Below are 12,238 nucleotides of genomic sequence, written 5' to 3' on the forward strand. Positions count from 1 at the left end.
GAAGAGGCCCAGCACCAGCATTCCCTCCTGGCTCTTCGGCTGTGGGAGCAGAGCCCCCCCCCCCCCAGGGCTCTCTGTCCTCTGTTACCCTGGGGGACAGCTACTGGTGGTGTCTGTGTCCCTGCCCCTCCTCTGCCTCCCTGGGCCCCCTCGGTGGCAGGTGGCACCTGCAGCCCAGCGGGGCTTGTGAGCAGCTCCCGGTGCCACCACTGGCTCAGGTGGGAGGAGGCAGAGGTGGGAGAGCAGAGTCTGTGTGTGCAGGGGCACAGCAGAAGCCTGAGCTGCCGCCAGCCTCTGCTCCTTCCATCCCGCATCCCACTCTGGGCATGGGAACTGCTGTTGTCCATGCAGCCGAGCCATGGGGGGGGGGGGGGGCGAGGAGGTCCCAGCTGCCGAGGGGAAGGCTGGGGAGCATCACCCGCTGTCATTCTGCCTTTATTTGAGTATCTTCACATCTCGGTCAACAAAACGGGTGTTGTAAACAGAAAGTGCCCAGTGGAGCTCGGCCTTTGGGTGGGTAAATGTGTTTCTGTCCCGTCGCCTTACCCCAACACAGCGAGTGAACGGGAGCGCCCGGGCTGGCCGGGAGCAGCTTCCCGTTGGATTTTATACAAACGGAGAATACAAAAACCGGGTCTGCAGAGGAGAGCATCGGAGCGGATCCGTTCCCGGAGCAGCAGCGAGAGGCGGTGGCAGCATGCGCGGCGGCGGAGGCAGCATGCGCGGCAGCGGGGGGGCCGGAGCGGCGGCTATTGCTGGGTGCGGGGCTGGGCCGGGGTCCTCGTGGCTCTGGCTTAAGCGAGCAAAGCGGCTGCTCAGCTACGTGTGAGCGGGGTCCCGGGGCTGGGCACTGGGGCCCGGCCGTGCTCCGGGGCTGGGGCCGGTCCTGCCCCGCGGCGGTGTTGGCAGTTCAGGAGCGCTCGGCCCCTTTGGTCCCGCGATGCTCGCTCGGTCCCAGGGCTGTGGGGCTGCGAGCGCGTCCCACCCCCGGGCACCGCTAATCCCCTTTGGGCTCCTCCAGGATCTGGGGCAGGTTCTGGTCCTTGCGTGCCGGTGGTGGCCTGGCAGCGCTGCCGTAGTCCTGGATGGCTTTGGGCTCGTTGGTGTGGTAGGAGCCCTTGTAGCGGTGGTGGTAGAAGTACAGCAGCCCCAGCAGCCCCCCGAGCAGCAGGAGCAGGAAGATCACAACTGCAGGGAAGAGGCATTGGTGAGGGGCTGGGGGGGCACCCAGGGCAGAGGTGGGGGCACCAGTAAGTGCTTCACTTACACCCGATGATGATCCCAATCCATCCATCATCGTGCACGTGGGGGAAATCTGCAGAGGCAGAGAGGCTGAGCCCCACTGCAGTGGGGCCTTGGGCTGCAGCATCCCCTCCACAGCTGATGCTTGCTGGAGGGGCTCACCACAGCACCTACCTATGTCCATGTACCAGGGGTCCATCTCGGGAGGGATGAGGATGGTGGTAAGGGGGAGCATGGAGGCACAGTTGGACTCCACCAGCTCCCCACGGATGCTGTAGGGCTTCAGGACACTGGTGGGGTGGAAGATGGCTTTGAGGGGGACGAGAGTGTTGAACTTCACTCCTGAGAGGCAGCCTGAGAAGCCGGGTGTGTTGTAGCGCTGGATCTCGGGGTCGATCACACCGGTCTCTGTGGGGGCACAGAAGGAGAAGGCTCATCCCCTGCAGACAGCAAGGATGGTGCTGGGTAGAGAAGACCCCAGAACCCAGCATGGGAGTGGGCAGCCGAGGGCAGGACCCAGCTCACCCATCACGCGCCCCAGGTACAGGTTTTTGGGTGAGTCCAGCTTGCTGTCCACGAAGAGGGAGAACTGCTGCTCCATCACCGGGAGATAATCCACCTGGGGACAGGGATGGTGCCAGCTCCTGCCGAGCCTCCTCTGCCTCCCACACCCTGCTTGTGCCCCCTCCCAGCCTCACCTGAGCCCCACAGCCCCCCATACCTATACCTGCGTGTACAGCGTGCGGTGCAGGCGGGTGATGTTCACTCTATGGGGCCTCCCGTCTGTCACTGGCTTGGTGGTGAGAGCGAAGACGTAGGGGCTGGTGCCCAACTGGTAACGCAGCTGCAGGCTCCCTGTGGGCAGAGTGGGGCCATCAGTGGGGCTGGGGCTCTGGGCAGTGGGTCCAACCCCTCCGCAGCACTAGTGGCTGGCACTGGAAGGGAGGAGGGTCCCGTGCGGCCGCGGTACCCAGGGAGGTCCCCGCAGGTTCCCTCACCATCATCCTTGATGAGCACGGCCATGTAGTCCTTGACGAAGGTGCTGACATAGAGCAGCACAGCGGGTGCTGCGGTGGTGCTGAAGCTGAAGCTCACCTCCTCGCTGGTGAGGTTGTAGCCGGGCAGGGGCTGCCAGGGGCTGCTGATGATGCTGGCAAACTCACGGGCAGCGTACAGCGACATGGGCAGGATGTTGTACCGCACCCAGGTGCCCTCCTCGAAGTACCCACCGATGTCTGCGGGGCACGCACAGGGTGATGGGGGCACCGGGGGCACACCAGGGAGCCCCAGCCCCGGGGAGGACCCCGCGCTCACCGTGGTTGCAGAAGGGCCCATCGAAGGCAGAGACGCTGCAGTTGCAGCTGTAGTGGCTGTAGCGCTCGACGCAGAGCCCGCTGTTCTGGCAGGGCACGGGGGGGTCCTGGCAGTGCCCGGTGCAGTTGACCCGCACGCCCTCGGTCTCGTTGGCTTTGCCCTCCAAGTTGAGCGTCACCCCATTCATCCGCAGTGCCCGCAGGCACCCCAGGAACGGGCGCATCTTGTGCTCCGCCGCACCTGCAGCGGGGCCAAGAGTCAGCACCGGCGGCACACGGGCACCGGGCAGCGGGGATGGGGCCGCGGCTCTCACCGACATAGAGGGGTCTGTCAAAGTCCAGGCGCACGAAGCTCTGCGGCGGAGCCTGCCGCACCACCCACGGCACTTTGTCCACCCGCAGCCGCGCCAGCTTCACGTTGAGCTCAGCCTTCACCTGGTGCCACTCGTCGTCATTCCAGGGCACGGCCGAGCGCACCGTCAGGTTCTCATCCCCGTTGCCGATGTCGTAGGCAAACACCACGTCCCTGGTGGCTGTAGGGACACGGCGTTGGGAGGAGCTCCCGCTCGCGCCACCTCTCGCCCCCCTGCCTGCCCATACTGTTGAGCTCCACGCGGATGTAGCTCCGGGAGCCGGGATTCTCCAGGAAGACGCCAGACTGGGCGGTGGTCTTGAAGTAGAAGGAGATGTCGAGGCTGTGGTTGGCCTGGAAGGTGGGGAAGAGCAGGGCTGTGCCCTTGTTGAAGGAGATGGTGTTCCAGGTGTTGCCTGTGGGGAGCAGGAGCGGTGAGGGATGGGCATGGACCACCCCAGTCACGGCACCCCCGGGACCCGCTCTGGATCCGGTCACTCACGGTCTCCGTAGCACCGCAGGGGTCCCAACAGGAACTGGGCTTCGGAGCCGGTGCGGTTGGTGTCCCCAACCACAACCTGTGTGACAGGCAGGTGGTCCACGAAGGTCAGCAGACCCTTGTCCGTCCTCCTGCGCACAGCACACGTGTCAGAGGGGCACGAGGGGCTTCTGCCCCCTCCCCACCCTGCTCCTGCCTTAACCCCAGTGCCTGTGCCCCCATCCCACCGCACCAGCGCTCACCACAGCGCATGGTCAGCATCACAGTTGCAGAAGTACTTGGGGTCAGCGCAGTTCTTGTCCAGGCCACAGGCGCAGCGCTGGATGCCCGGCCGGGAGCCCCCCCAGTAGTAGTGCCGCTCGTCGTGACGACCCATCCAGAAGCTGTAGGGCAGCCCGGCTGGGGGCACAGGGGGGGTGAGGACGTGGTCCCACACTGTGGTCCCACCGTACGGCCCCGCAGCACAGCCCCACACTACAGCCCCACTGCTCACAGGGGGTGTTGAGCAGGCGGGAGCTGTAGCAGTGGAGCTCGATGCGCTGCTCGCAGTACTCGGAGGCGTTTGCCAGTGCCGAGACCTCGGCCCAGGACGCGTTCCAGTACTCCACAATGCCCAGGTAGGGCTGGTCCACGCTGGAGCCTGTCACCCGCGTGGCGTAGTGCCGGTTGTGCCGGATGATGGTCCATGCTCGGTCCTCTGTGGAGGCAGGAGGATGCTGGGTCCAGGACCCCCTGCTCCCTCCATCCTGCTCCAGCCCCAGTACACAGGCAGAGGCTGGGCCCTGGGGGCACCTCCCTCTGCCCTCACCTCGGATGTCGCAGTACACGGTGAAGGGCTTGAGCGGCCCGCTGCCATCCGGGTCAATGGTGTAGTTCCCTGAGGTTTTCCCACTGACACGGTAAGCATCGCACGACTCCTTGTAAAGGGCTGCAAGAGGGAAACAGTCAGCGTGGGGGCAGTGGGGGGCCTGCAGGGGCCCGTGCTGCCCCCCCCGACACCCCAGGCTCACATTTGTGGCAGGTCTCTCCCTTGTACCCTGTCAGGTCGCAGATGCACATGAAGTCATCCCAGGACTGGATGCAGCGGCTGTCGTGCTCGCACAGGTTGGGGGTACACCTGAGGGCGCAGAAGGCTCCTGTCCTGGCACCAGCGCAGCCCCCAGTGCCCGCCTGTGCCCAGCCAGCACCCCTGCCTCTGTTGATACCTGTCTGTGATGCCACAGACGTTGAAGAACACATTGAAGTACTGCCCCAGCCGGTGCTGCTCCAGCAGCTCCATGTCCACGGGCTGCATGTCCACGTTCAGCATCTGCAGGCAGCCGTGGAAGGCCGTCTGGTTCGAGCGGCAGCCAGTAACCGAGGCCGGCTTGGGGCAGCCTGCAAGGCACAGTGAGGTGAGCAGTCCCCAGGCACCCATCGCCCCGGTGCCCCCTGCCACCCACCTCCAAAGAAGTACTGGCTGCCGGTGCGGAGCTGGAAGGGATGCGCCACCCGGAACTCGGCCCCATCATCATCGTCGATGGTCACCACGGCTGATCCATCCCGTGCCACCAGCTGCACCGAGTGCCAGAAGCCGTCGTTCAGGCGATGCCCTGTGCAGGGACAGGGGAGTGCATCAGAGGTGCTGCCATCAGCCTGGCACCGGCCCCATGCTGGCTCCACAGCCCACCTGCGGCAAACTCCAGCTTCTTCTTGCCGGGCTGGGCAATGGAGACGTTGATCTGCCCCTCGCTCAGCACCACCTCAAGGGAGCCCAGGCGGTCGGCGAAGCTGGTGTAGAGCAGGAGCCCGGCGGTGTCCCAGGAGCGGAAGCGGAAGCTGACGGACAGGCGGTTCCTCCGCGGGATCCCCGGCACCCGCACGTAGTTGTTGATGCCGGCGAAGGTGATGGGGTTGTACAGCTGGTCCCGGCAGTAGTGGCCCACGTTACCCTGGGGGCGACCACAGGAGGTGGTGAGCAGCGGGATGCCCCCTTCCCATCCCATCCCTTCCCCTCCCATCTCATCCCATCTCAAATCACCCCACAGCCCTGGCCCCAATCGTTCCCAATCAATCCCATTGCCTGGCAGAACCAGGCAGATGCCCCAGGCCAGGAATAACCTCCCATGGTCAATGCAGTGCCGCTCGGCTGAGCACAGCTGCTGCCTGTCCTCACATCACCCCACAGTGGGGCTGAGGACCAGGAAAAGGGTCCCCCCACAGCAGGGATAGGGCCCCCGGGCAGGGGCTACCACTCAGGGTTGGACCTCGAAGCGGATGTTGGGTCTCCGGTGCCGGGCCAGCTCGGCAATGTTGACCCCATTGAAGATGATGTTCTCCACACAGCCCCGGAAGTTTTGCCGGTAGGTGAGGTGCTGCTTGTCCTGGTCAATGACGCCCCCAAAGAAGAGCTGGGAGGCAGAGGGGGAGGCTCAGCCCCTTGCTGGGTTGTGTGCACCAGCATCCCGGCAGCTCCGCGCCCACTGCTCCCACCTCCGTGTCGAGGTCGAGCTGGTCGAAGGTGCCATGGCAGCGGAAGCGCTTGACCTCCCCGTCTAGCGTGAGGTTGACGTGGCGGCCGTAGCGCTCGATGTGCAGTGAGTGCCAGTGCTGGTCGTCCAGGAGGCTGCCGACCGTCACCGTCGTGTGGCCCTCGGAGGCATGCACCGGGCTGCTGCCTGGGGATGGGCAGCCTCAGCTGGTGGCTCCCCAGCCCCATATCCCCCAGCCCCACAGCCCCCAGCCCCAGCTCACCTAAGCTGATGTGCAGGAAGAGCTGAGCCTGTTTGAGCTCCACTGTGATGTAGTCGCCCTGCGCACCCTCACTGTGCATCAGCACCCCATCCTGCTCCAGCGTCTTGAAGTTGAAGGAGATGTCATCCTCCATGGTGCTGATCCTCTTGGCCCGGAAGCGGTAGGAGATGGCATCATCCCCATCAAAGTAGAGCACGTGGGACCCTGGGGAGAGCAGAGTGGCCCTGGTCATGTCACTGCCCACAGCAGCAGGCGCCTGGCATGGGGAATGCTCCAGCCTCTTACATTTCATGCCAGAGCTGATGGCTGCAGACGGCTTGGACACAACCCCTCTGGGCAAGGGTTCTCCAGATGTGCTGGAGCCAGGGGCCAAGTGGAGCCCCCCCATGGAGGGCTGCTGGAGCCCCAGCTCGGTACTCACGGTAGGGGCAGCCGTAGAGGCCCAAGCGCAGCCCAATCTTCCCGCGTGGGTTCCAGGCCACTGGGATGATGCGGATGTAGCGCGCGAGGATGGGGTAGTGCAGGTCGTGCCGCACCACCCCACTCTCATTCACGTTCCCAAAGAACGTCTGGGGATGAAGGGTCACCATCAGCACCTCGCTCCAGGCTCCTCTCAGGGATCTCCCTCCCTCAGGGACCCCGGGCAGCCCTTACCCAGTTGCTGCCCTGCTGGAAGAAGGGTTTCCAGCTGGTGGGGTGGTCTCCATAGAGCACGATGTAGCGCGTCAGCCAGTCGTAGGTGTTGAAGGTCCCCTGCGTGGCCACTGCATTGATCCGGTGCTTTTGCATCAGGTCGATCTGGAGCCAGGGTTGCTTGTCCCGGGGGTCAGGGGACCAGCCGCTGGTGCCTGCAGGGGGAGCGGCTCAGCCCCACTGCAGCACCCGGCTGTGGGTGGGAGCTGGAGGCCTGCGGGGCTCACCCCACCCTGGCTGAGCATCCGAGGACCCTCAGCCCCACGCGAGGCAAGACCTTGCAGGGGACACCCCCTGCCCCCGACACCATCTGCACCCCGGGCCCTGGGCACTCACTGTGCAGCCGTGCAAAGGTGGGCGAGTAGAAGATGTTGTATCTGGAGGAGGCTCCGAGGGACCAGGAGTACAGGGGAGAGACGAGCTCATCGTAGCAGGGTCCTGCGGGGAGAGCGGCGCTGGGGCCGGGCTCGGGGCCCGGGGGTGACCTCTACAGTTCTGGGACCCCCGGGACCCCTCGGGAGCAGCTCCCGCTCTGCCCTCCCACTGCAGCGGAGCTGACACACCCCTGCGGGCCCTGCGCCCGCACCGGCCGCCCTGCACTGACGTGAGCGCCGGGACCCCCCCGCCCCGCCCCGCCCCGGGCAACCCCCCCCGAGACTGCTCCAGCGGGGCCCAGAGCCCCGAGCAGGGCCCCCCCCGGCCGGGCCGGATGGAACCGGGGAGCCCAGGAGCGTTTGCTGCACCCCCGACCTCACTGCGGGGCCAGGGCAGCGGCGCTGCGCCCAATGCTGCATCACCCCTGCCTGTACCGTCCCTGCCTGCACCGTCCCTGCGTGCACCGTCCCTGCCTGCAGCATCCCTGCCTGCACCGTCCCTGCCTGCACCGTCTCTGCCTGCAGCATCCTTTGCCTGCACTGTCCCTCGCCTCCACCCCCCGCAGCCCTCTTGTCCTCACGCCACCCGGGCCCTTGGGGAAGGGGCCAACGGCTTCGGCTCCGAGGGGCCGCAGGGACCCGTCCTGGGCACCGGTACCGGCGGCGGCAATGGCCAAGGTGCTGGCGGTGCTGGCGGAGCCCGGGGATGCGCCGCAGCGGGCCGGGTGCTTGGGGCATCCCCGCAGGCTCCGGACCGGTGCGGTGCCACCAGCGGGCGGCTGCGGAGGAGCGGACCGGGGAAGGGCGGGGGGGAGGGCGCACGGGCGCCCGTGTCCGGGGGTGACCTTGGGGACGATGCGGACCGGGGCGTCGTGGGGCAACGGGGGATGCCGGGGGGAGAAGGGGGGATGCCCGTGAGAACGGAGGTGAGGGGAACGGTGCGGCTCAGGGGTGCGGGGCCAGGCAACGGGTGCGGTCCCGCAGTGCGGAGCGGCCGCTCCCGGGGCTGCGGCCCCACTTACGTGCGAGGCAGCCGGGCCCGGGGCGCAGGAGGCCGGTGCAGGCGGCGAGCAGGAGTCCGAGGAGGCGGCGAGCGCTCATTGCTGGAGCGCCCCGAGCGCCCTCGGCGCCGCCGCTCCCGGTGCTGCAGCCGAGCGGCGGAGCGGGGCCGGCGGCTCCGCCCACGGTGGAGGGGGGGGGGGGGGGCGTCCCCGGCACCGGGATGCTGCGCAGCGCAGAGCCACGGCCCCCCCACGCTGTCCCTTGTGCCGCGGCCCCGAGGGATGCTCCTCGGGGTTCAGGTTGGGGATGCCAATAAGGACGTGCAGGGAGCTCCGGGTGTTACCGGGTCCTGGTGTCGGTACCCAGAGCCCGCGGCAGCCGGGAAGGGGGGGCTGGAGCGGCACCCCCAGCCCACCCGCAGCAGATGTGGCAGCAGTTTGTAATGAAGCCGCAGATTAAGGTCTGCGGGTCTCGGGGCCGCCTGTCTCTCTCCAGTGGTGCAGAAGATGGGATTTATCCTGTCTGTTCCCAAACATCCCCAGACACCCACAGAGGGGACGGGGGGGGGGGGGTGGCAGCCGCGTGTCCTACTTATGCTGCCTGCCCCACAGACCGTGCTCTGTGCTCCCCTGCTCCGCAGCGAGCCCCACAAACTCAGCCCCGAGGATGGGGTGCACCGGAGCTCCCCACCGCTGGCGCCGGCTGCTGCCCGCCCGTCCTGGGCACCGCGGGGCAGGGCTGCGGGTGCCGGCGCCGCTTCCTCCGCAGGCAGAGCCGAGCCTGGGCTGGCAGGAGAAAGAGGGAACAGAAACCCGCAGGTGGAGCGAGGCAGGGCCGGGGCTGGCAGGGACCCTGCCCGGCTGCAGCGGCAGGAGGGATGAAGGCAGAGCTGGGATAAGCCACGACAGAGGCGGCTGCAGCAGGGAGAAAGGGGGATTGAGGGATTACCACAGCAAATGGATGGAAGCCCGTTAAAGCTGGGGATCAGTTTGTTCCTCCCTGGAGAGAGGAAAGTGGGGCCTGTGCCCTACAAGAACTAAGCTGCTCCTTAATGAGGAGCTGGGAATTTTGTTGTCAAGAACCAGGAACAGAATAACCCAGTGCTGCAGGGCTGTGGGGTCCAGTGCAGGGCTGGGCTGGTGCTCAGCTCAGCTCCATGGCCCTTGCCCTCCAGCAGGGAGCCAGGCAGCCCTTGTGGGGCAGGACCCACAAACAGGCCCAGTAGGGTCGGGGTCTCCCAACACTGGATGCTCCCAGCAGACCACACTGTCCCAGTTTGTCCCCCAGCCCCACGGGACTGGGGCTGAGCAGTGCTGCTAGCTCAGGTGGTAGCTGCACAGTAAAAGATGCAGGATGTGCTCCAGAGCAGGGTCACGTTTGTCTCCCCACCTTCCTCCCTGGGGCTGGGCCTGCGAGCTCTCAGTATCGGGAGCTGCACGTGGTCAAACCACAGCCTGCAGAGTGCGAGACACGGAGGGCTCCAGACCCACCAGCCAGGGCAAGGGTCCCATTGCGCCATGCAGGAGCAGGTGAGGGCTGTGGGGAGCGGGGCTGGCTGGAGCCGGGGGGACACCCCCTTCACTGGCTTTATTCGTTGTGTTTAAATGGCTCTCGTGAGCTGTGTGGGTTTGGGCTGAAAGGCAAAGCCCCAGGAATGGAGGGCAGTGCCCAGTGCCCCAGGTCCCCAGGGCCTGGAGCATGGAATGGGCTGCAGGAGCTTCTGGGGAGTGAACCTCATGTGGCACTGAGTTCACATCCCACCTGCGGCCCTGGAATGGGGAGGGAAGTCAGACTTACTGGTGGGAGCTGGGGTGAAACTGCTGTCATGAGGCTGCTCTGAGCCAGAGCCATGCTGGATCCTGACCTCCATGCAATGGGGTCCCAGGAGCAGTGCTGCCCCTCTGCCTGGAGCAGGGCCAAGAGGCAGGGAGCTGGGAGCACTGTGCACAGCTGCCTGCAGGCTGGGCAAGGCAGTGGGACCCCCGAGACCTCCCTGGCTGGGAGCAGGACTGGGCACTTGTGGGGCTGTCAGCACTGGGGTCCCCAGGGTGCTGCATGGGTGCTCTGGGCAGGTCCATCTGCACAGGGCAGCAGGGGCTGTGGGCTGGGCCCCTGGGGAGCAGCATGTTTTGTTTGTGGGATGTGGAGCTGCACTGGGGATGCCATGGCCGAGGTCACGTCTCCACCAGCGGCCGCTCCTGAAGCTTGTGGTTGCTCTCACAATGACTGAGCACACGGTGAACCTCTGTCTGCTCTGGGTGGGTGTGAGATGGAAACTGCCTGAGTGCAGGGCCGGGTGGAGGAGGCTCCCTGGGTGTGAGCATCCCTGACACCCTCCTCTGCGCAGGTGACCCCCAGCCCCGTCCCCATGGAGCTGACGGCCACCACCGACTTCTACCCATGGGAGGATGGGGACTCCTGGGAAGGTGGCATCCTGCCCGAGCTCTGTGAGAAGCAGGCGGTGCAGAGCTTTGCCCGCACCTACCAGCCTGCAGTCTACCTGCTGCTCTCACTGCTGGGCACGGTGGGGAACGGGCTGGTGCTGCTCACGCACACCCGGTACCGCCGGGCACACAGCATCACCGACGTCTGCCTCCTGCACCTTGCCCTGTCCGACCTCCTGCTGCTCCTGACACTGCCCTTCGCTGTCACCGACACGCTGCAGGGCTGGTCCCCCGGCACAGCCACCTGCAAGGCCCTGCAGGGCCTCTATGCCCTCAACTTCTACAGCGGCTTCCTCTTCCTCACCTGCATCAGCGTGGACCGCTATGTGGCCATCGTGCAGGTGCCGGCTGCCTGCCGCCTGCGCCCGCGGGCTCGCCGCCACGGCTGGCTGACGGCAGGGCTGGCCTGGCTGCTGGCCACGCTGCTGGCACTGCCACAGTTCATCTATGGCAGAGCAGAGCAGCACCAGGACCTCCGGCTCTGCCGCGTTGTCTTCCCCCGCGCAGTCTCGCGGGCGGCACGAGGGGCCACCAACCTGGTGCAGGTGGTGCTGGGCTTCGCGGTGCCCTTCCTCGTGATGGTGAGCTGCTATGCGGCCGTGGCGCGGACACTGCTGGCGGCCCGTGGTGCTCAGCCCCACCGCGCGCTGCGGGTGCTGCTGGCCCTCGTGCTGGTGTTCGTGGCCCTGCAGCTGCCCCACAGCCTGATGGTGCTGCTGGATGCGGCCGAGCTGTTGGCCAGCTGGGAGGTGAGCTGTGCCCAGAGCCGCCGCAAGGACCTGGCGCTGCTGGTCACCGGTGGGCTGGCAAACCTGCGCTGCTGCCTCAACCCCCTGCTCTATGCCTTCCTGGGCCAGCGCTTCCGCCATGAGCTGTGGCTGCTGGCCAGTGATGCCGGCTGCGTGGGGCCCCTTGACCCACGCTGCCCCAGCTGTCCCAGTCCCCGCCGGCGCACGTCGATCTCCACATGCCCTGATGTGGTGTAGGGACGCGGTGCCCATGGCTGGGACAGGGACCAGCAAGGCAGGGCTCAGAACCTCTTGGGACAGCCCCGTCTGTGCATAGCAGAACCGATGTCCCACACAGTGCCTGTGCACACACAGCAGAGGGAAGAGCAGCCCCACAGAGCCCGTGAGCCCTGCAAGTGCCTCTGCTGTGCAGTGAACTGCTGGGTGCTGGGGACCCTGCAATGTCACACGTGCTCCAGGGGACCACGTAATGTCGTATGTGCTTCAGGGGATCATGTCATGTCACACGTGGTCTGGGGTGCCGTGCAATGTCACACGTGCTCCCGGGGATGATGAGGTGTCACACGTGCTCTGCGGTGCGGTGCTGTGCCATACGTGCCATGGGGCTGTGTGGTTCCGGTGGGCCCAGGCTGGTTCCCACCCTCTCAATAAACCCCGGTCTGATCCCGATGGGTGAGCGCTGCCTCCGTGTGAGCCGGGGCTGCCCGGGGGGTTCTCAGGCTGTGCTCACCGTTGCTGGCCGGGGGGGGGGGGCTCCGTGGGGGGGCTCAGTCCGTGCCCACCGGTGCTGCCCGGGGGGGGGCTCAGGCCGTGCCCACCGGTGCTGCCCGGGGGTGC

General features: G+C 66.5%; 2 protein-coding genes across 2 annotated transcripts; one reads left to right on the plus strand and one right to left on the minus strand.

Moving 5' to 3' along the window:
* Positions 1-425: 425 nt before the first annotated feature.
* CNTNAP1 (contactin associated protein 1) lies at positions 426-8,307 on the minus strand. The gene is made up of 24 exons (XM_034070326.1): positions 8,229-8,307; positions 7,169-7,270; positions 6,794-6,987; positions 6,561-6,708; positions 6,140-6,343; positions 5,879-6,063; positions 5,653-5,796; positions 5,076-5,337; positions 4,849-4,998; positions 4,612-4,783; positions 4,417-4,523; positions 4,215-4,334; positions 3,900-4,103; positions 3,649-3,805; positions 3,410-3,537; positions 3,156-3,323; positions 2,870-3,088; positions 2,557-2,796; positions 2,241-2,477; positions 1,970-2,097; positions 1,768-1,861; positions 1,417-1,650; positions 1,268-1,315; positions 426-1,188 (listed from the first exon to the last, which is right to left on the minus strand). The coding sequence occupies exons 1-24, from the start codon at positions 8,305-8,307 to the stop codon at positions 998-1,000; spliced, it is 3,915 nt and encodes a 1,304-aa protein (XP_033926217.1). The 3' UTR covers positions 426-997.
* Positions 8,308-9,725: 1,418 nt separating this feature from the next.
* Positions 9,726-11,638, plus strand: CCR10 (C-C motif chemokine receptor 10). The gene is made up of 2 exons (XM_031045132.2): positions 9,726-9,737; positions 10,556-11,638. Exons 1-2 carry the CDS (start codon positions 9,726-9,728, stop codon positions 11,636-11,638), a joined length of 1,095 nt encoding a protein of 364 aa, XP_030900992.2.
* The last annotated feature ends 600 nt before the right edge of the window (positions 11,639-12,238 follow it).

The sequence above is a fragment of the Melopsittacus undulatus genome, chromosome 17 (assembly GCF_012275295.1).
Source record: "Melopsittacus undulatus isolate bMelUnd1 chromosome 17, bMelUnd1.mat.Z, whole genome shotgun sequence".
In the NCBI taxonomy this organism is placed as follows: Eukaryota; Metazoa; Chordata; class Aves; order Psittaciformes; family Psittaculidae; genus Melopsittacus; species Melopsittacus undulatus.